At 40.7% G+C, this 19,889-nt stretch overlaps 3 protein-coding genes across 5 annotated transcripts in view; 2 read left to right on the top strand and 1 right to left on the bottom strand.

Annotated features, from left to right (window-relative positions):
- Window positions 1-215: 215 nt before the first annotated feature.
- Window positions 216-14,979, top strand: LOC118427175. Its single transcript, XM_035836813.1, has 5 exons — window positions 216-298; window positions 7,918-8,340; window positions 9,356-9,826; window positions 10,033-10,554; window positions 10,751-14,979. The coding sequence occupies exons 2-5, from the start codon at window positions 8,052-8,054 to the stop codon at window positions 13,084-13,086; spliced, it is 3,618 nt and encodes a 1,205-aa protein (XP_035692706.1). The 5' UTR covers window positions 216-298; window positions 7,918-8,051; the 3' UTR covers window positions 13,087-14,979.
- On the top strand, window positions 602-6,577 carry LOC118428204. Its single transcript, XM_035838211.1, has 4 exons — window positions 602-991; window positions 1,483-1,953; window positions 2,164-2,685; window positions 3,181-6,577. Exons 1-4 carry the CDS (start codon window positions 703-705, stop codon window positions 5,949-5,951), a joined length of 4,053 nt encoding a protein of 1,350 aa, XP_035694104.1. The 5' UTR covers window positions 602-702; the 3' UTR covers window positions 5,952-6,577.
- Window positions 14,186-19,889, bottom strand: part of LOC118427335 (tripeptidyl-peptidase 2-like) — a 30,021-nt gene continuing 24,317 nt past the window's right edge. The window contains exons 26-29 of one of the 3 annotated variants that reach the window (XM_035837070.1): window positions 19,283-19,413; window positions 17,970-18,156; window positions 16,684-16,803; window positions 14,186-16,136 (exon numbers count right to left, since the gene is read on the bottom strand). In XM_035837070.1, the coding sequence (XP_035692963.1) occupies window positions 16,047-16,136; window positions 16,684-16,803; window positions 17,970-18,156; window positions 19,283-19,413 (528 nt within the window). In that variant the 3' untranslated portion in view covers window positions 14,186-16,046. Of the gene's footprint in view, window positions 16,137-16,683; window positions 16,804-16,880; window positions 17,064-17,969; window positions 18,157-19,282; window positions 19,414-19,889 lie in introns of those variants that run through there. The other 2 variants (XM_035837072.1, XM_035837073.1) reach the window with 2 other exon arrangements.

Below are 19,889 nucleotides of genomic sequence, written 5' to 3'. Positions count from 1 at the left end.
GTCGATCAGTGGCAAGGCACCGATTTCCACCGGAAACATGGAATTGTCCGGAAAACAATGTAAATGAAAGCGCTAGCACCTTTCGTAGAAAGAGTCAGACCGGCCCCCAATCGTACAAAAACTCTGAACCGAGACCTAAAGAACCTTTGACCGCCCGAGGTGTTACCGGAAACTCTACACAGCCTCGTTTTGATGCGAGGCTTTCACTTATTGAGTATTGTCAGGTAAAGGTAGTGAAGGCAGGCTGTGTCTGCCCTCATGTAAATTCCCTCCAAGAGGAAAGTCAAGAAATATCAAGGTAAAAACAGGTATTCTATTCGGATCTTCGTTCTTAAAACTGTCATCAGATACTGGCTATACATGTCGAATTTTGCTCGATGCTCTAGATTTAAGCGTGACGAGGGCAATGCGGAAGTAAAATAAAGATGACTCTCTGAACGGCAAGCAATGACTTTTCTCCAATAATCCACGACTAGCATTATCATATACAGACTTAATTACGGTGGTAACGATTAGTGAACAATGGAAGGGTAAACTGAAGAAGGGCCACAACAACGAAATGATCCTTTATGTTCCTTTGTCCCACAGGATGCGCGAAGACAACGAAAGAGAAAGACGTCTTCTTTTGAAAAATGTGTGACATCAACATGTACATCATTGAGTAAAAGATGAATACCAAGTGTTCCTGAATTGTGGGCAGTCATGGAGGAAAAACATAAAGTCCTGCTCCGCGCCAAACGCCTGGAGATTACAAGTGATCTGCGGTTCAGGGACATTCGGCGACGCCTTTTGGACAGCGGAATTCTCAATGGTGAGAACTTTGATGAGATTGAAAATCAGCAAACTCGTGAAGACCAAGCTAAATCCTTGTTAGACATTCTTCCTACCAGAGGACCGAATGCATTTGGTGTGTTTCGAGATGCTCTGAGGCACCGTTATCCACATTTAGCACGGATATTGAACGACGAAGGCCAACAGGGACAACCTGAAGGTATGTACAACAGTATCTAGGACGTTATCATGTTCAGGTTGGACTTATCATATTTTATATTTCGATAAACAACGAATGGATGTTCTCATCTGTATCATTGTATATAATGAGCTGACATCTCCTCGCTTAGGCCAGGCTTGCTTGATTCAATCTTCGCCGGTATCTTAAAAGTAAATATTTTGACGCATTTCGTCCATTGATCATTAGAGTTCAATTAGCAAGCCCCCTTTTCACTTGAAATGTGGTGTTTGTTAGTAGTTCATAAATGACATTGAAGATGAACGTCACTTTAGTATGGATTATAATTTTTTTTATTTTGTTTTATCATATTTGATAATTCACGATATAATGATAAACGCAAAAAGCTGTTCACATTTCTTTCGACTTGCTTTAGAAAATCTGGTACTTTCCGTTCCATAGATAAGTTCAGCTACAAAGTTGTGTCAATAAAGATTTCAATATCATATATTATATTTTCATCCTCTTCACAGCGCCCCGTGTATTCATCATTCACGCAGGAGAAGACAAAGAATCAGTTGTCCGCCCTTTGGTCGCCACGCTTCAACAACAAGGGTTGGCGGAGAAGGACATATTTTTCGATGACGTTTCCATCAAACCGGGTGAAGTTATTAGGGACAGAATAATCTCGACCTTATCAAGTCAAAGTTTAGAACTTGCTGTCGTTGTCGTCAGCACATCATTCCTGAACAAACCCTACTGGCCTAAACTGGAGTACGAAACGTGTCTGAAAAACAACAAACGGATATTCCCAATTTGGGTAGATGCTAACGAGGACAAATTCAAGGCCTTCAGTGAGTTAGTCGGGAAATACTCTCCCACACTGAAACAGATGAGTGCAAGGCGTGTACAGAGAGATGATGTTACTGACGAGCTGACAAACATCGCTGCAGAAGTCGTTCAGCGACTTTCTACGTTGAGAAGTGGCACACCTCAGCCTGCAGGTTAGTAACGGCATTGGATGTATGATATACTGCTTTGAATAATGAATACAAATATCAAAAGATGACAGAATTAATCAAAAGGTATTTGTTTTTTTAGTGTTGATTTGAAATGATGTGAGTCTGTCCAGTGAAACTGTAAGTGTAACAGAATATATTGTATCAAAATTGATTTTGTCTAATATCTATCTCCGGTTTTGCCCCTTTATACAGCAATCCAAACACTTGTGTACTTGACACCCTCGAATTCTCCATCACCAAGCGATTCTGGATCATCGGACGAAGAAACCAGAACCACTGACCAAGACATGCAAGCGACAGGTGTCAGTAACGAACAATGGGTAGAAGACAGACTCAAGGATGAAAAGGCGAGGCAGTTAGATTTGCTCGGCAAATTGGGAAGCATCCAGCTAGGTTTGTTGAGGGAAGCAGAAGGCCTTCTGTCCAAGGAAGAGACAGAAAAGCACACGAAAGAGGTTCTGACACAATTACTTAAATCAGGGATAGATATTCTTAAAACCAAGATGGGTTGTGCAATCCTTCACCTGCTGCCAATCAATCAATCATCTTTGGACTCGTTCTGGGCAGCTTACATGTCTGGACAGCTCAGTGCTGTCTTGACAGAACGCCTTATCACTGACGAGATGCGAAGATTTGCCGGCCAAGACTTGGCGGTGCGGGTCATCATGCTGGAAGAGCAGTACCGGCAGTGGTCAGAATATTTCAAAGCAAGAGGTAATCATACCTGAAATTAAAGTTCCAAGAGTATAGAAGGTCAACAATATACATGTATATATAGGCTACTTCCTGTCGTTGATAACATATTAGCTCAATGGTTTCGATAATCAAACCCATATCAATTATTATGTTACAATTTTAAGACCATATATCCGTGCACAAAATAAAGCGCTTACCAACAAGCTTTCGATCAGTCCTCTGATCCTTCTCAAGTTGAAATGACCCAGAACCTGAGTCACACATCCAAAACGGAATTGTGACGTCAGCAAAGGGTCAAAGGTGCTTGGCAGTCGGTATCGGCCCCTGTCTTTGTTGAGGGAAGGGTCCTCCAACCTTTTCCACGCGCCCGTCTCTGTTGAGGGAAGGTCCCACCAACATAATGCTGACTACTGTCACAGATTAACTTACATTCCATATCAATTATTATTATTATTATATCTAAATGACACAAGGTACATACTAGTCATATTAACTCAATTTTAATGTTTACAGACATGGCACAGACAGTCCAGGACTTTCAGAGTCTCACCATAACACCTGCAGCTTCCTGGACACCCCCTGCTGTGAGCCATTCCACGTGGGAAAGCTATGCGGAAGAGTACCTAGCTGCCGACCCTGAACAGGTCAAACTACTGTTAGACAGTGCATGGAGAGATCCTGTAGTAGAACTTGTTGTATTGATCCCTTTCTTCTGGCCACATATTATCACCTATTGGCTAGAGAGAAATCATATATTCCCCCGAACCCTCACAGAGCTCTTGCAGTATTCTCTATGCAAACATTTTGCAATGGAAACTGGTATTGTTTCAGAACAACAATGTGCTTCTTTTTCTGAATCTATAGCTGAATCCCTGATATCGTTAGGATCAAAAGGTATGGGCAGCATTGTGGAAAGAAACTGCAGAGAGATAGATCTTAGTGCAGATGACAGAAATAGTCTTGACCGTGAAGTCTTTGGCCTGCTCAAACTGACTGAAACTAAAGGGTACACCTTTGTTAACACGTTCCTACATGACTACTGTGTAGCACTGTACATCAAGAATGCCATAGACAAAGTAACAGACACGGCTGTACTTCAGCAATTGGTACAGAATGCAGGCAGGATGCCACTTGTTTGTTTCTTCGTGAGTGGGCTTTTAAGTGACAGGGCTGGTGACTTTCTGTCAGCTTTGGTAAATGATGGCGAGTTTAGTAGCCCATTTGAGAAGGTAGAGACTTGCTTGATAGCATTGGCAGAGACAAATCATGTACAGAGTTTGTATCTTTGTATTGAATCTGTCTTTGACGGAAATGTTTTGGATGTTTCTTCGGAAAATATCCTCTCCCTCTTGTTCTCCTCAGCAGCTATCAGATTTATCAACCAGTCTCATGTGGTTCAGTCTGTCCGACTTTGTGATCGAAGCAAACTGAAAAAAGTGGAGTCAACGATTTTGAGCGAATTGGAAACCAATCCAGATGAAGAGTCTGTTTTGTTGGGCAGTGATTTGTGGTCTAATGTCTCTGACAGAAAGTTCATTCTGCTACTCCTACAGTGTATTCCTCTGTTATCTGCAGTGAAGAAAGCAGGAAGTAAAAGTGAAGAACCGATGATGTCTAAAATCCCTCTACAAAGACTTAGAATTACAATGTTTTCATCCGGCACAATCAACAATAATCAGCTGTTTCAGCTGATACAAGCTATGAAGCATATGGTTTCTCTCACGTATTTGGACCTGAGGTGTAACCATGTTCATGATGATCTTATCCACCACATTTCTCCAAGTACAAAATACTGCAGTACATCCAAACTTACACCTAGTCCAGTAATGATGCTAATGTCAAGCCTGCCCCGTCTTGGACGATTACAGGATCTAGAATTTGATGATTGTACTTTTCTATCAGCTGCTGAAGTCAGTGCCATGTGTGACAGCATTAAGGGCTCATGGTCGTTGGTCAAGCTCAATATAACTGTGCTGCCGGCTGAATGGAATGATATGATGGGTGCTGCAATAGGAAAGCTCTTCCTCAGGCTACCTACTCTAAAGGATCTTGTGATAAGTAATGGTCGTAGTGAATCAGGCACAGCTCTTTCTCATGCTGTGACGCACCTTGGTGCACTTAGAAAGTTACAAAAACTAGACATACGAGTGAAAATGTCAGATGATGAGGCAAAGGCACTCGCCGTCAGTCTTCAACATTCAGAATGCCTTGAGGAGTTTCAGCTGTGGAACTGTGGAATAAACGACACAAGATGCACTGCCATAGCAAAGGCATTTGTAAACATGGGGTCACTGAAAACACTAGATCTATGTTTAAACCAATTTTCTGTATTTGGTGCAAAATCATTCGCTACCAATGTTGGTCATCTGTCCTGTTTGGAAGAACTTGATCTGAGTTTTAACAAGTTGTCAGCTGATGGATGTATTGTGATTACAGAGGCTTTTCACAAGATGAGGTCAATCAAACGTTTGCGCCTAGATGGTAACAACATTTCTGTATCTGGTGCAAAATCATTTGCTTCACATGTTGGTAATCTGGTCTGTTTGGAAGACCTTTATCTGAGTTCTAATAAGTTGTCAGGTGATGGGGTCATTCTGATTGCAGAGGCTTTTCACAAGATGAGGTCAATCAAACGTTTGCACCTAGATAGCAACAGAATTTCTATACCTGGTGCAAAATCATTCGCTGCCCATGTTGGTAATCTGGTCTGTTTGGAAGACCTTTATCTGAGTTCTAATAAGTTGTCAGATGATGGGGTCATTTTAATTGCAGAGGCTTTTCACAAGATGAAGTCAGTGAGACACCTCGATCTGTCTGACAATGGTATCTCTGATAGAGGTGGTACAGTTCTGATGGGAAAGATAAGTTTCCTCACAAACTTACATCGGATAGACTTGCATGGCAATAGGATGACTGATGCTGTTGCTCAGCTTGTAGTTGATACTGTGAAGGGAATGGAGGGACTATGGCATGTTGATCTTAGCCACAATTGCTTCAGTGATGAGGGTGTTGAGATACTGAAACAATGTGATGATCACATTCGGTCTGATGATCAACATCCAGAATGGTACTTACACAGCCTGGATTCACTAGAGAGTAAGACACTGTTTCATAAGGGGACTGAGGGTCAGACAAGAAGTTTATCCAAGCCTTCTGCACCATACGGAGTAGAAAGCAGAACTAAAGTGATGAAAGTTAAACATAAATTCCATACTGTAGCTCCTGCAGGATCTATGCAAGAAGAGGCTGAGGTAGCTGAGACAAGTAAGAGCACTAAAAGTTAAGTACACAGGTAGCTGGAAGAAAAGGATATAATTTACAAGTATAAGTAACATTGTTGACTTTGCAAATTCTTTCTGATTGTATGTCATCTTTGTATGATGTACATACTTTTAGGTAACTATGTCTTGTATCTACATGTACATATATGCAGCTCATTTTGTTATATTTTTGTTACACAAATGTGTTAATTATACATATATATTATATCCATAGTAAGAACATGTTTATAAAAACTGCCATGTAGATATTGGAATTCGAATCTCTGATCAAGTATATTTTCAATGCAATTTTCTAGTTTTCCTTTAGAAGATTGATGTTATTAGAACTTTGCTTTAGAACAACAATGTCTAGTCAAAGTGAGGTTTCTTGAACATATAATGAAAGATATGGCAACAAGCATTGAAAAAAAATGTTCTGCAGTACTAGTAACGATATACCCCTTATGTTATGCAATGTACATCTATAGAGAGGAAATTATATTTAGTTTCACTTAGACTGTAAAGATCTTCCTCAAACAAAGTAGAAATAGCATACAAAATCATTTACATGACCATTTATTGCTCACAATGCCAAACGTGATGACAAAAGTAAGTCTCCTTGATCCGAATCTTCATGACCTCTTTAATGACAAAAAACAATAAATAAATAATAAATAAATGTGTATCGATTTCTAGATTATTTTTCTTTTACTTGTTCATTCTTTTACTAGCATGCATCTACTATTTACCTTAGGTACTTATCAAACCTAAATGTTTCAACACATTACAGATATCAATTTCGACAATATGATGGGGCAAGCCTACATGTAGCAGTTTAATTCACACCTATGTGTCCAACGTGTCTTTGTAGTACAAAGGGACCACAATACAACATATAATATCTGAGCACCACTAATTTAGAGTGTGCTTTTTGTCTCGCTTGTTATGAAGTTGATAATTAAGGCCCCTTCACACGAGAGCAAGAATGAGCCGGAATACTAAACCCTGGTACAACAAGAAAGGCAAGATTTCCGCAAAAATGCAGAATGTCTTTCCCGTGGACTTTTGTCAAGCTATTCACACAGAAATATATATGTATATAATATATGGTCAAGAATGTAAGATGTAAGTAAATACGGACGTTACGAAGCGTTTCCTCCCACCTGTGTGTATACGTAGGTATACACCCAACATTTTCGTCAATTCTCTAATTCAGTAATTGTCCGTTATATGTGGTTTTGCGCCATCGGGGATTTCGGAACAGATCCTCAGGTTTTTCATCAGTTTTCTTTATCATACAGACAGATTTATGACCTTTATTGACGTGTCAGTCATTATTTCCATGCCCCAAAAATCTCAGCTTTTTTTTCAACCTAAAATAACGTCTCCACAGAAGATATCACCTGAGCGTGTCGATCAGTGGCAAGGCACCGATTTCCAACGGAAACATTGAATTGTCCGGAAAACAATGTAAGGAAAAGCGCTAGCACCTTTCGTAGAAAGAGTCAGACCGGCCCCCAATCGTAAAAAAAAAACTCCGAACCGAGACATGAATAACCTTTGTCCGCTCGAGGTGTTATCGGAAACACTACACAGCCTCGTTTTGATGCGAGGCTTTCACCTGTTCCCAAGTAACGGTTAAGTCAGACTATGTCTCCCCCATGTAAATTCGCTCCAAGAGGAAAGTCAAGAAACATCAAGGTAAGAAAGTGTATCCTATTCGGATCTTTGTTCTTTATACTGTCATCAGATACTGGCTCTACATGTCGAATTCTGCTCGATGTTCTAGATTTAAGTGTGACGAGGGCAATGCGGAAGTAAACTAAAGGTGACTCTCTGAACGGCAAGCAACGATTTTTTTCTCCAATCATCCACGAATAGAATGATCATATACACACTTTTATGGTGGTAACGATTAGTGAACAATGGAAGGGTAAACTGAAAAAGGGCAACTACAACAAAATGACCTTTATGTTCCTTTGTCCCACAGGATGCGTGAAGATAACGAAACAGAAGGACGTCTTCTTTTGAAACATGTGTGACATGAACATGTATATCATTGAGTAAAGTCTTTGCACTGTCAGCAAAAACTGAATACCAAGTGTTCATGAATGGTAGGCAGTCATGGAGGAAAAACATAAAGTCTTGCTCCTTGCCAAACGCCTGGAGATTACAAGTGATCTGCGGTTTGGATACATTCGGCGACGCCTTTTGGACAGCGGAATCCTCAATGGCGAGAACCTTGATGAGATTGAGAATCAGCAAACTCGTGAAGACCAAGCTAAATCCTTGTTAGACATTCTTCCTACCAGAGGACCGAATGCATTTGCTGTGTTTCGAGATGCTCTGAAGCACCGTTATCCGCATTTAGCACGGATACTGAACGCCAAAGGCCAGCAGGGACCACCTGAAGGTATGTAAACCAGTATCTAGAACGTTATTATGTTCAGGTTGGACTTATCATATTTCATATTTCTATAACAAACGAATGGATGTTCTCATCTGAATCATTGTATATAATAAGCTGACATGTCCCGCTCTCACTTAGGCCTGACTCGCTTGATTCGATTTTCGATGATTTTTGACGCCATTACTAGTCCATCGACATGAGCGCTTAATTAGCAAGCCCCTCTTTCACTTGAAATATGATGTTTGTTAGTACAAATGTAGTTATTAAATGGGATCGAAGACTGTTCACGATACAATGATAAACGCACAAAGTGTTCACATTTCTTTCCGCTTGATCTAAAGAATTTGCTACTTTCCGTTCGACAGACAAATTCAACTACATTCTGGGAGGCGATAACCCTTGTACTTTGTACCTTGTACTTTGGTCCCTTAGCCCAGTATTCCCGGGTCGTGGGGGCGCTGCATGGTGTCGCTGTGAATTAGGTTCCTCCACTCCATTCGTTCCTTCGTCAGCGGGAGGGACGCTGCAAAGATCTTTCCCGTCCTTTTTTTAATGTTGTCTGCCCATTTTTCTTTTGCCTTCCACTTCTTCTTGCTCCCTTCACAGTTCCTTGAAGGATAACTTTGAACAGTCCGTTTGACCTCATTACGTGTCCATACCACTTTAGTTTCCTTCTCTTCACTACTGTTAGGAGTCTTTCATAGTGGCCGTATTGCATTATGTTGTTTATAACTTCTTCATTTGTAATGTGGTCCAGATAAGTTATCCCAAGGATTTTTCTTCGATAACCCTTACTGTGTGCAAATAGGCAAATATATAATGTTAACACCGTAGAACCAGAAGTGTAAATGACACGCTAGCCTCAACATGTTGACTTATTTATATCCAATAGATTTCCATATATGTCTGTTTATATGTACTGTAAGTAGTTGCTATAGACGTTAAGAAAGTCGCCGTATTTTGTGTGTCAATAAATTTTTATTATTATATAGTTGATATATTTTCATCCTCTACACAGCGCCCCGTGTATTCATCATCCACGCAGGAGAAGACAAAGAATCAGTTGTCCGCCCTTTGGTCGCCACGCTACAACAACAAGGGTTGGCGGAGAAGGACATATTTTTCGATGACGTTTCCATCAAACCAGGCGAAGTCATTCGGGACAGAATAATCTCGACCTTATCAAGTCAAAGTTTAGAACTTGCTGTCGTTGTCGTAAGCACAGCATTCCTGAACAAACCCTACTGGCCTAAACTGGAGTACGAAACGTGTCTGAAAAATAACAAACGGATATTCCCGATTTGGGTCGATGCTAACGAGGACAAATTCAAGGCCTTTAGTGAGTTAGTCGGGAAATACTCTCCCACACTGAAACAGATGAGTGCAAGACGTGTACAGAGAGATGATGTTACTGACGAGCTGACAAACATCGCTGCAGAAGTCGTTCAGCGACTTTCTACGTTGAGAAGTGCCACACCTTCGCCTGCAGGTTAGTAACGGCGTTGGAGGCATGGTATATTGCTTTGAATTATGGATACAAATATTAGAAAAGATGACAGGATTAATCAAAAGTTACTTATTTTTTCAGTGTTTATTTGATATTATGTGAGTGTTTGTCCAGTGAAACTCTAACAGAATATTGTATCAAAATTAATTTTGTGTAATATTTATGTCCGATTCTGCCCCTTTGTACAGCAATCCAAACACTTGTGTACTTGACACCCTCGAATTCTCCATCACCAAGCGATTCTGGATCATCGGACGAAGAAACCAGACCCAAAGACCAAGACATGCAAGCGGCAGGTGTCAGTGACGAACAATGGGTAGAGGACAGACTCAAGGATGAAAAGGCGAGGCAGTTAGATTTACTCGGCAAATTGGGAAGCATCCAGCTAGGTCTGTTGAAGGAAGCAGAAGGGTTTCTGTCCAAGGAAGAGACAGAAAAGCAGGCGAAAGAGGTTCTGTCACAATTACTTAAATCAGGGATAGATATTCTTAAAACCAAGATGGGTTGTGCAATCCTTCACCTTCTCCCAACCAATCAATCATCTTTGGACTCGTTCTGGACAGCTTACAGGTCTGGACAGCTCAGTGTCGTCTTTACAGGCCGACTTATCACTGATGAGATGCGAACACTTGCCGGCCAAGACTTGGCAATACGGGTCATCATGCTGGAAGAGCAGTACCAGCAATGGTCAGAATATTTCAAAGCAGGAGGTAAGCATACCCGCATTTAAAGTTCCAAGAGTATAGAGGGTAGATACTATATATGTAGGCTTCTTCCTCTGTAGAAATGGTTTCTGTCGCTGATAATATTAGCTCAAATGGTGTCGATAAACAAACCCATATCAATTATGTTTAAATGACAAAAGGTACATACTAGTCAATGTTAACACAATTTTTATAGTTCCAGACACGACACAGACAGTCCAGGAGTTTCAGAGTCTCACCATGACACCTGCAGCTTCCTGGACGCCCCCTGCTGTGAGCGCTTCCACGTGGGAAGGCTATGCGGAAGAGTATCTACCTGATGACACTGAGCAGGTTAAACTACTGTTAGACAGTGCCTGGAGAGATCCTGTAGTAGAGCTTGTTGTACTGATCCCTTTCTTCTGGCCACATATCATCACCTATTGGTTAGAGAGAAACCAAAGATTCCCCCGAACCCTCACAGAGCTCTTGCATTATTCTCTATGCAAACATTTTGCAAGACAAACTGGTATTGTTTCAGAACAACAATGTGCTTCTTTTTCTGAATCAATAGCTGAATCCCTGATATCGTTAGGATCAAAGGGGCTGGGCAGCATTGTGGAAAGGAACTGTAGGGAGATAGATCTTAGTGCAGATGACAGAAATAGTATTGACCGTGAAGTCTTTGGCCTGCTCAAACTGACTGAAACTAAAAGGCACACCTTTGTTAACACGTTCCTACATGACTACTGTGTAGCACTGTACATCAAGAATGCTTTAGACAGAATGACAGACGTAGACACGACTGTACTTAAGCAACTGGTACAGAATGCAGGTAGGATGCCACTTGTTTGTTTCTTCGTGAGTGGGCTTTTAAGTGACAGGGCTGGTGACTTTCTGTCAGCTTTGGTAAATGATGGCGAGTTTAGTAGCCCATTTGAGAAGGTAGAGACTTGCTTGATAGCATTGGCAGAGACAAATCATGTACAGAGTTTGTATCTTTGTATTGAATCTGTCTTTGACGGAAATGTTTTGGATGTTTCTTCGGAAAATATCCTCTCCCTGTTGTTCTCCTCAGCAGCTATCAGATTTATCAACCAGTCTCATGTGGTTCGGTCAGTCCGCCTTTGTGATCGAAGCAAACTGGAAAAAGAGGAGTCAACGATTTTGAGCAAATTGGAAGCTAAACCAGATGAAGAGTCTGTTTGGTTGGGCGGTGATTTGTGGTCTGATGTCTCTGACAGAAAGTTCATTCTGTTACTCCTGCAGTGTATCCCTCTGTTGTCTGCAGTGAAGAAAGCAGGAAGTAAAAGTGAAGAACCAATTATGTCTAAAATCCCTCTACAAAGACTTACCATTACAATGTGGTCTTCAGACACAATCAACGATAGTCAGCTGTTTCAGCTGACACAAGCTATGAAGCGTATGGTTTCTCTCACGTATCTGTACCTGGGGTGTAACCATGTTCATGACGATCTTGTCCACCACATTTCTCCACGTACAAAATACTGCAGTACATCCAAACTAACAACTAGTCCAGTAATGATGCTAATGTCAATCCTGCCCCGTCTTGCCTGTTTGCAGGACCTAAGATTGAGAGAATGTAGTTTTCTATCAGCTACTGAAGCCAGTGTCATGTGTGACAGCATCAAGGGCTCATGGTCGTTGGTCAAGCTAAATATAACTGTGCTGCCGATTGAATGGAATGATGCGATGGGTGCAGCAATAGGAAAGCTCTTCCTTAAGCTACCTAATTTAAATGACCTTGTTATAAGTAATGGTTGTAGTGAATCATGCACAGCTCTTTCACATGCTGTGAAGCACCTTGATGCACTTAAAAAGTTACAAAAACTAGAAATACATGTAGAAATGTCCGATGATGAGGCAAAGGCACTCGCCGTCAGTCTTCAACATTCAGAACGTCTTGAGAAGTTTCAATTGAGGAACTGTGGAATAAACGACACAAGATGCACTGCCATAGCTCAGGCATTTGTAAACATGGGGTCACTGGAAACATTAGATCTAGGGTTTAACAAGATTTCTTTGTTTGGTGCAAAATCATTGGCAGCCCATGTTGGTAATCTGGTCTGTTTGGAAGACCTTGATATGAGTCATAACAAGTTGTCAGATGATGGGGTCATTTTGATTGCAGAGGCTTTTCACAAGATGAAGTCAGTGACACGACTCCGTCTGTCTTCCAATGATATTTCTGATAAAGGGGGTACAGTTCTGATGGGACAGATAGGTTTCCTCACAAACGTACGTTACATAGACTTGCATCATAACAAGTTGACTGATGCTGTTGCCCAGCTTGTAGTTGATACTGTGACGGGAATGGAGGGGCTATGGCATGTTGAGCTCAGGTACAATTGCTTCAGTGATGATGGTGTTGACATACTGAAACAACATCGTCACATTCGGTCTGATGATCAACATCCAGAATGGTACTTACACAGGAGAGAGAGAAGGAAGCTGTTTCATAAGGGGACTAGGGGTCAGACAAGTATAAGTTTATCCAAGCCCTTTGCACCATACGGAGTAGAGAGTGATGAAAGTTAAACATGAATTCCATACTGCAGATCCTGCAGAATCTATGCAAGAAGAGGCTGAGGTAGCTGAGACAAGTCAGAGCACTAAAAGTTAAGTACAAAGGCAGCTGGAAGTATTATAAAAGGTTACATTAGTAACTTATGAGTAACATTGTTAACTGGCAAATACTTTCTGAATGTGCATCCTTTTTAGGCACATGTAACTATGTCTTGCATCTACATGTACATATATGCAGCCCATTTTGTGATATTTTTGTTACACAAATGTGTTTATTGTACATATATATTTTGCTAATAGTAAAAGCATGTTTATAAAAACTGAAATGTAAACATTTTAATTCAATTCCCTGATCAAGTATATTTTCAATGGAATTTTCTAGTTTTCCTTTAGTTTTCCTTTTTGTTTTAGAAGAACAATGCCAAAGTGAAGTTTCTATTGAACATACAGGGAAAGATAAGGCACTAAGCATTGAACATGTTCTACAGTACTAGTAACGATTTGCCCCTTAGTTCTTGTAGCACACATGAACATGTAACACTCGATTTTAGCACCTGTTGCTGATTCGAAAGTACTGCTTCTTTCAAGCATTTAAATATGTTATCATTTGATTATTTTGACATAAACAACCAGGATGTAATCTAAAAGCTAAGAAGAATATGATAGTCTCCTTCTCCACAGGGGAACCAAGTTCTGCATGTTTGATTATTTTACAACACTTGTCATCGCTTAGATTCAAGTTGACATCTTCTTTTAATCATTTTTTAATTTCATATGTGTGTGCCAATTTTGTGTGTTCTTATTTTGTGTGTGCCAATTTTGGAACTGACCAGAGGATGACATGGCTGGGTCATGATATTTGGGGTATATTGATATATATATAACTTAGTCTCTACCAGACTCCGGATCGCTGTAAAATCGTAGAAATGGAACAAATAGAGGAGTAAACCGGCCAGAGAACTATAGCTGGCTAGGGAACAGCACACGATCCATGGATCCGGAGTCTGGTAGAGACTAGTGGTAACTTTTACAAATTCTATGTATCGGCATAGAATACTACTTCAACTATTCTATAGCATAGAGAGGAAACATATGAACAAAACAGAGCGACTTGTGAACAAACGGTTACTTTATTTCTCCAATGTCACCATAAAAGTACACATTTTCATCTCTCTCCTGCTACAACCTCAGAATCCTAAATGCCCTGAGCTAAAAAGGACTAACTCAAAGTATTAGTACTACATATACATGTACAACGATCTGTCTACCACACTACATGAAGTTTGATTTGTCCCTTTCTACATGTAGTTCTTTTGGCATCTATCAGTAGCTTAAAAACAAACCATGTCTACTAGGATGTTCCACATGTCGCTGACAATGAACGTAAAACATAAGTACACAAATGTTCGAATCTGGCCTATGCCTTACCACATTGGCAGACTTTGACATAGAACTAATGAACAAAACTGTAAAAGTTTTACCCAGATTTACCCATCCCTGACACACAAGTTGAGGTAGGAAATAAGCTGTGCACTAAAATCTAATTGCAGGAAAAGCAGGAAGTAGTATATATTTAGTGGTATGACGGGTGATTAATAAGTTCTCGGCCTGGCCTTTTGGGACATAATCATAGAGTATGAAGACAGTCCTTTAACAATTAAGCCACCAAATTTCAAATCATTGTGGTCATTGTTTTCCAGTCATGCAAAGGAATGTTCACAGTAACTTGAATTTTAGTAACCATTCATAAAAGGCTTTAAACGTATGAAAATGCCCCAAAATGTGAGTAGTCCATCTTATTCTGTGTTGGGCTGCGAGTTTATTTTACAACACTATGCTTGATTTTGTCTTGGAAATTCGATATCCTTCTGACATTGCAAATGTGTTGCAAAATCAACAATAAAGGGGAAAAAAATTGTGTAAGAATTCTAATTACAATTCACAAAATTTAATGCTACAGTCATGCACCACAGATATACAAACGTTAATGAAAAAAACAAACAATTATTGTAATGTACATATGCCTACAAGTACAAGTGCAGCTACCTCTATTATGTAATCATGTCTTGGTGAAAGTCAGGCACTTACATAATATTGGATATCATCATAGGATTTATTTGTCTGAATAACAGGAACTTCTTTTCATAATTTTTTAAAAGTATCCATTTTCATGTACGTATTAGAACGGTAGCTGTAAAAGGGTTAAACAAGGAGTGTAGAAATGTAAGTACAAATATTTCCTTTAGAATAATCATGTTTGCTTAAAAAGTCAAATTCTTGTTTTTGTATCATTGTTGAAAAAATAGTGTAATTATTGCTTCAAAAATTTGTGTAATCTTACTCCAAAAAATATTTTACCACATACAATCATTGATAATTTCTAGCAAATAACAACCTCAATCAATTTGTACACCCATATATTGGGACACAAGGTACCTAAATTTGAACTACACATGAACTATGATTGAAAAGTTTTATTCCAATTGATAGAAGAAACCTTTATGCACTGTTCGGCAAACAAAAGGGTAACTACAAGACCACTTTGGCATCAGGATAGAATTTGACTTTGCTGCTACACAATGAATGGTTACAGATTACAACACCAACAACTAGTACACCACAAACACTTTGGTACACCACACGGAGAGATACAACCCTGGCAAACTAGTTTGTGCTTTGTAATATACCCTAGACATTACAAACCACCAGTGTTGATGTGCAGAATTTGGAGATGCAGAGTGACTATACTGGCAGGTTTTAACAATACCAATGGCACATACAGTATTTTCTTGATTAAAGTATGCACCCTAAGTCTCAGACAATTCTACAGGACTGAAAGGTAAAATGGAAATACTCAAATAAAGCATGAGTTTTGCACGAATCTTGAACACATCTTGACCTGTCTTTGCTGATGGCTGTTACTGTTAGGCAACGGAACAGTTAGTTGTGTTATTCAGGTTTGCCGGTCGCATCTAGAAAAGTGTGTAGGATTGTGGGTATCTGACGGGCAGCCAGCGCTCGCAGTGTTTGGCCACGTGGTCCCAACCAATCTTCTTGTAAAGCTGTGGAATACAAAATGTTCAAAATATAGTTGACAGTGTGTACTCCACAAAGCAGTTACTCAAGCAACTGGATATGATTTTGGAAACGGTCAGGCGTTTCAGACAGTCATCTGGCATCTTTTGTAAGTGACACTGGAGAAATCTTGTTGAAGAGAGTTCTTAGTTCCTATTGATATGGAGATCTAGTTGAAGAACTGGTTTATCCTAACTATGAATTGATTTGCAAAAAGAGGAAGGAGAAGAAACATTTTTTTTATGACTGTGTGTCTTCACACTGGAATAAGCGTTGAAATTTCATAATCTACTCCAAAGGAGCTAACTTCAATTAGTTACCTAATGATGAAAGATGCTAAAGGAAAAGATGTGAGGATAATAACAGAGCATGGATGATCATGACACTGGGCGTTGACTTGAGAAGAGAAGAACGGAAAACCGAGAAGAGTGTAGAAGACTAGAAGTATAGAAATTTTTTTTTGTACAAATCAAGATAGCAGGTGCTAAATGTACGTTGTTACAGGTCTATGTTTTATCTTTTTATAGTACGTACCTCTATACACTTCTTCTCGTTTTCCTTGTTAGGTTTGTCATCCAGGATCTTCTGTGCTGCCTTGATGGCCCTGCCATACTGACCACACACCATGGCATGTTTCATGGTAAAACTGACCACCTGGAAAATACAAGTTAGATCTGTAGTACTGACCACACACCATGGCATGTTTCATGGTGAAACTAACCACCTGAAGAACAAAACAACAGTTAGACCTGTTGTACTGACCACACACCATGGTGTGTTTCATGGTAAAACTGACCACCTGAAGAACAAAACAACACAACAACAGTTAGATCTGTAGTACTGACCACACAACAACAGTTAGACCTGCTGTACTGACCACACACCGTGGTATGTTTCATGGTAAAACTGACCACCTATAGCACAAGTTTAAGCATTTCTCAAGAAGATAACACTAATTCACCTTTATCCGTGGGGTAACAATGTAACTGCAAAGTAGATTTGAAACATTTGACAAACGTTTAGTTTCAAACATTTAGGTATAAGGCCCAGCGAACCTCCGTCTCGTATTAGCCATACAGTGATTTACATAATTCACCAAGATTCTAGGAAGAATATGTCAGTTACAACTGGAGATCCAAATCTGACCAGAGCAGAAAAGACCGGACCAGAGCAGAGCAGAGCAGAGACCAGACCGGACCGGACCGGACCAGACCAGACCAGACAGGACCAGACCAGACCAGACCAGACCAGACCAGACAGGACCAGACCAGACCAGACAGGACCAGACCAGACCAGACAGGACCAGACCAGACCAGACCAGACCAGACCAGACCAGACCAGACAGGACCGAACAAGACCAAACCAGACAGGACCGAACCAGACCAGACCAGACCAGACCAGACAGGACCGGACCGGACCGGACCGGACCAGACCAGACAGGACTGGACCAGACCAGACCAGACCAGACAGGACTGGACTGGACCAGACCAGACTGGACCGGACTGGACTGGACTGGACCAGACCAGACAGGACTGGACCAGACCAGACCAGACCAGACCAGACCAGACCAGACCAACCAACCAACCAACCAACCAAAAAGTTGCCAGCTAAATTGTGATCAAGCAACATTGCAGAGCTGACTGATAAGTGAACTTAAAACCACCACAAACATTTTTCCATGGCAGCAAGAGACTACAGTGCATGGTGCTACCGCGAACTTAAAACCGCCGCAAAAAGTCCTTTTTCTCTTTACCGCAAAATTAAATCCCCGCGAACTTAAATGCATTTACAGTAAATATTTTTACAGCAAAGTTTCTTACCTTGATGTCCATTGGTTCTGCCCATTTCAGCAGCTCCTCAAACGTTTCCTTCACAAGTGCGAGGTCCTTCACTATTTCTGTGCTGCCCACTGCGTCTCCATCCAGTGCCTGCAGAACCTTGTCAGCCGCTGCATTTCCCTTCTTGCACACAGCGTCGATCAGGGTTGCCTTCTTCTTTTCCATCTCACTGGGAGAGAAACACCAAGCTGAAGTTAACTTCCTTGTTGTTTGTTTTGTTTTGTATTGCATATCTCATGTAAACCGTTTTAAGGCAAACACACCAGGTTTGCACTGACGAGTGCAGATTTGCAGTGGATGTCACTTGAAGACAGAAGGAAAATGTCCAGACTTTCCATGATGTACAAAATGACCAATAAACTGGTGGACGTACCAACTGATAAGTATCTAATACCAGCTCAAAAAAGAACAAGAAACAGTCATGCCTTCAAATACCAGAGTTACCAACCTAGGATTGATGTGTTCAAAAATTTGTACTTTCCCAGAACTATCGTAGAGTGGAATTTGTTATCACCAAGTACAGTAGGGGCATCTTCTCTGGGTAGTTTTAAAGAATGCTTGCAGATAGATGTGCAAAAGTTAGGTGTAACGAGTCGTTCTGTGTAATATATCCAGCTGCTGCCGCGCCGAGTGCCTGCGAAGCTGGTGTGTTACGCCAAACGGTGGTTATACCGGCTATATAGATACAGATACAGATACAAGCTGCATATCTGGACAGATTTAATTGATCATCACAACAGTGAGTGCTCTTTGATTTTCCTCACATGCTTAAGGGAGCATGAGCAATATACAAAAACAAAAGGTAAGTTGTCTTGTAATGATGTACTTGATAATACATTGTATTTGTGACTAGCCTGGATGCCAGACCCACTGCACTACATGCTAGCTTCTTTGGTTGGAGAAGCCATATGGCTCTGCTCTTAAAGTTGACACAAGGCCTCTAAACATCTTTCACTCTCAGTGTCTAACTCTGGGGCCAGTGGTAAACTTTCCTTGGAGGTATATGTATGTTGGCACAAGAGCCAAGGACCTGGCCTGTGTAGGCCCTGGAAACAGTCTGGCATTCAGGCTAATTTGGTACTAAAATGCTACATACTGCAAAGAAAAGTAATCAAAAGAAATCTGTACAAAATAAGAGCTAGGGTGAGTCTGCTGGACAGAGCTGCATGGAAGTGTGGTGTGAACAACTGCTTACTTCCCGTGTCAGGGATCCCAGCAGCAGTATAATCAAATACTGGATACTAACTACTACTAACACTTTTGATACAACACGATGCCGTGTCGTTTTTACTCACACTTTGATGGTCGCTGCGTCTGATCGCGTGTCAGCCTTCAGGGCGAGAAAGCTCGCCAGTTCGGCCATGTCCACCTGACCAATCACAACGTCTGCAGCCGCGATGATGTCATCCAGCTGTTTCAATCTCTCCTACATGAAGAATAGTAACTGAAACTTGAAAATTGTTTGCAATTCTGTATGTTTCACAAGTCATAACTAGCTGTAAGTGGGGGTGGGTACCAGTACAGAAAATTCAGGTACAGGTACCGTTTAGGTCCAGAGGATCAGGTCCGGACCTGAACCCAGAAAACTTGTGAAAGAGCGATACTCAAAAAACAATGGTCTTATTTTCTAGAAAGGAATCCATTAGGTAGAGTATCTGACTCCCACTGGTGTTTTAAAATCCTTTGAAATTCTTTTATGTAAACTCTGAAAGTTTGACTCTAGAAACTTGGTAAAAATGACAATTAACTCTACTTCGCTCGTTATTTTCTTGAACCGGTTAGCGCGAAAGAGTGTAAACCCCTACCAATGTTATCTGGTCATTTTCTACTCTGTCCAACATCCTGTCCACTGATTTTTTTTCAGTCCAACAAGAAAAAGGTTTTGTACTGGTACAATGTATA

Source organism: Branchiostoma floridae, chromosome 12 (genome assembly GCF_000003815.2).
Source record: "Branchiostoma floridae strain S238N-H82 chromosome 12, Bfl_VNyyK, whole genome shotgun sequence".
Lineage (NCBI taxonomy): Eukaryota > Metazoa > Chordata > Leptocardii > Amphioxiformes > Branchiostomatidae > Branchiostoma > Branchiostoma floridae.
This window is presented reverse-complemented; position numbering and strand designations above follow the sequence as displayed.

Bases quoted from the DNA above. Each gene is read 5' to 3' on its own strand.
- LOC118428204 (XM_035838211.1), top strand. From the start codon at position 703: ATGGAGGAAAAACATAAAGTCCTGCTCCGCGCCAAACGCCTGGAGATT. The intron at 992-1,482 runs GTATGTACAACA...TCCTCTTCACAG, and splicing joins CCAACAGGGACAACCTGAAG to CGCCCCGTGTATTCATCATT. The intron at 2,686-3,180 runs GTAATCATACCT...TAATGTTTACAG, and splicing joins AGAATATTTCAAAGCAAGAG to ACATGGCACAGACAGTCCAG.
- LOC118427175 (XM_035836813.1), top strand. From the start codon at position 8,052: ATGGAGGAAAAACATAAAGTCTTGCTCCTTGCCAAACGCCTGGAGATT. The intron at 9,827-10,032 runs GTTAGTAACGGC...CCCTTTGTACAG, and splicing joins TGCCACACCTTCGCCTGCAG to CAATCCAAACACTTGTGTAC. The intron at 10,555-10,750 runs GTAAGCATACCC...TTATAGTTCCAG, and splicing joins AGAATATTTCAAAGCAGGAG to ACACGACACAGACAGTCCAG.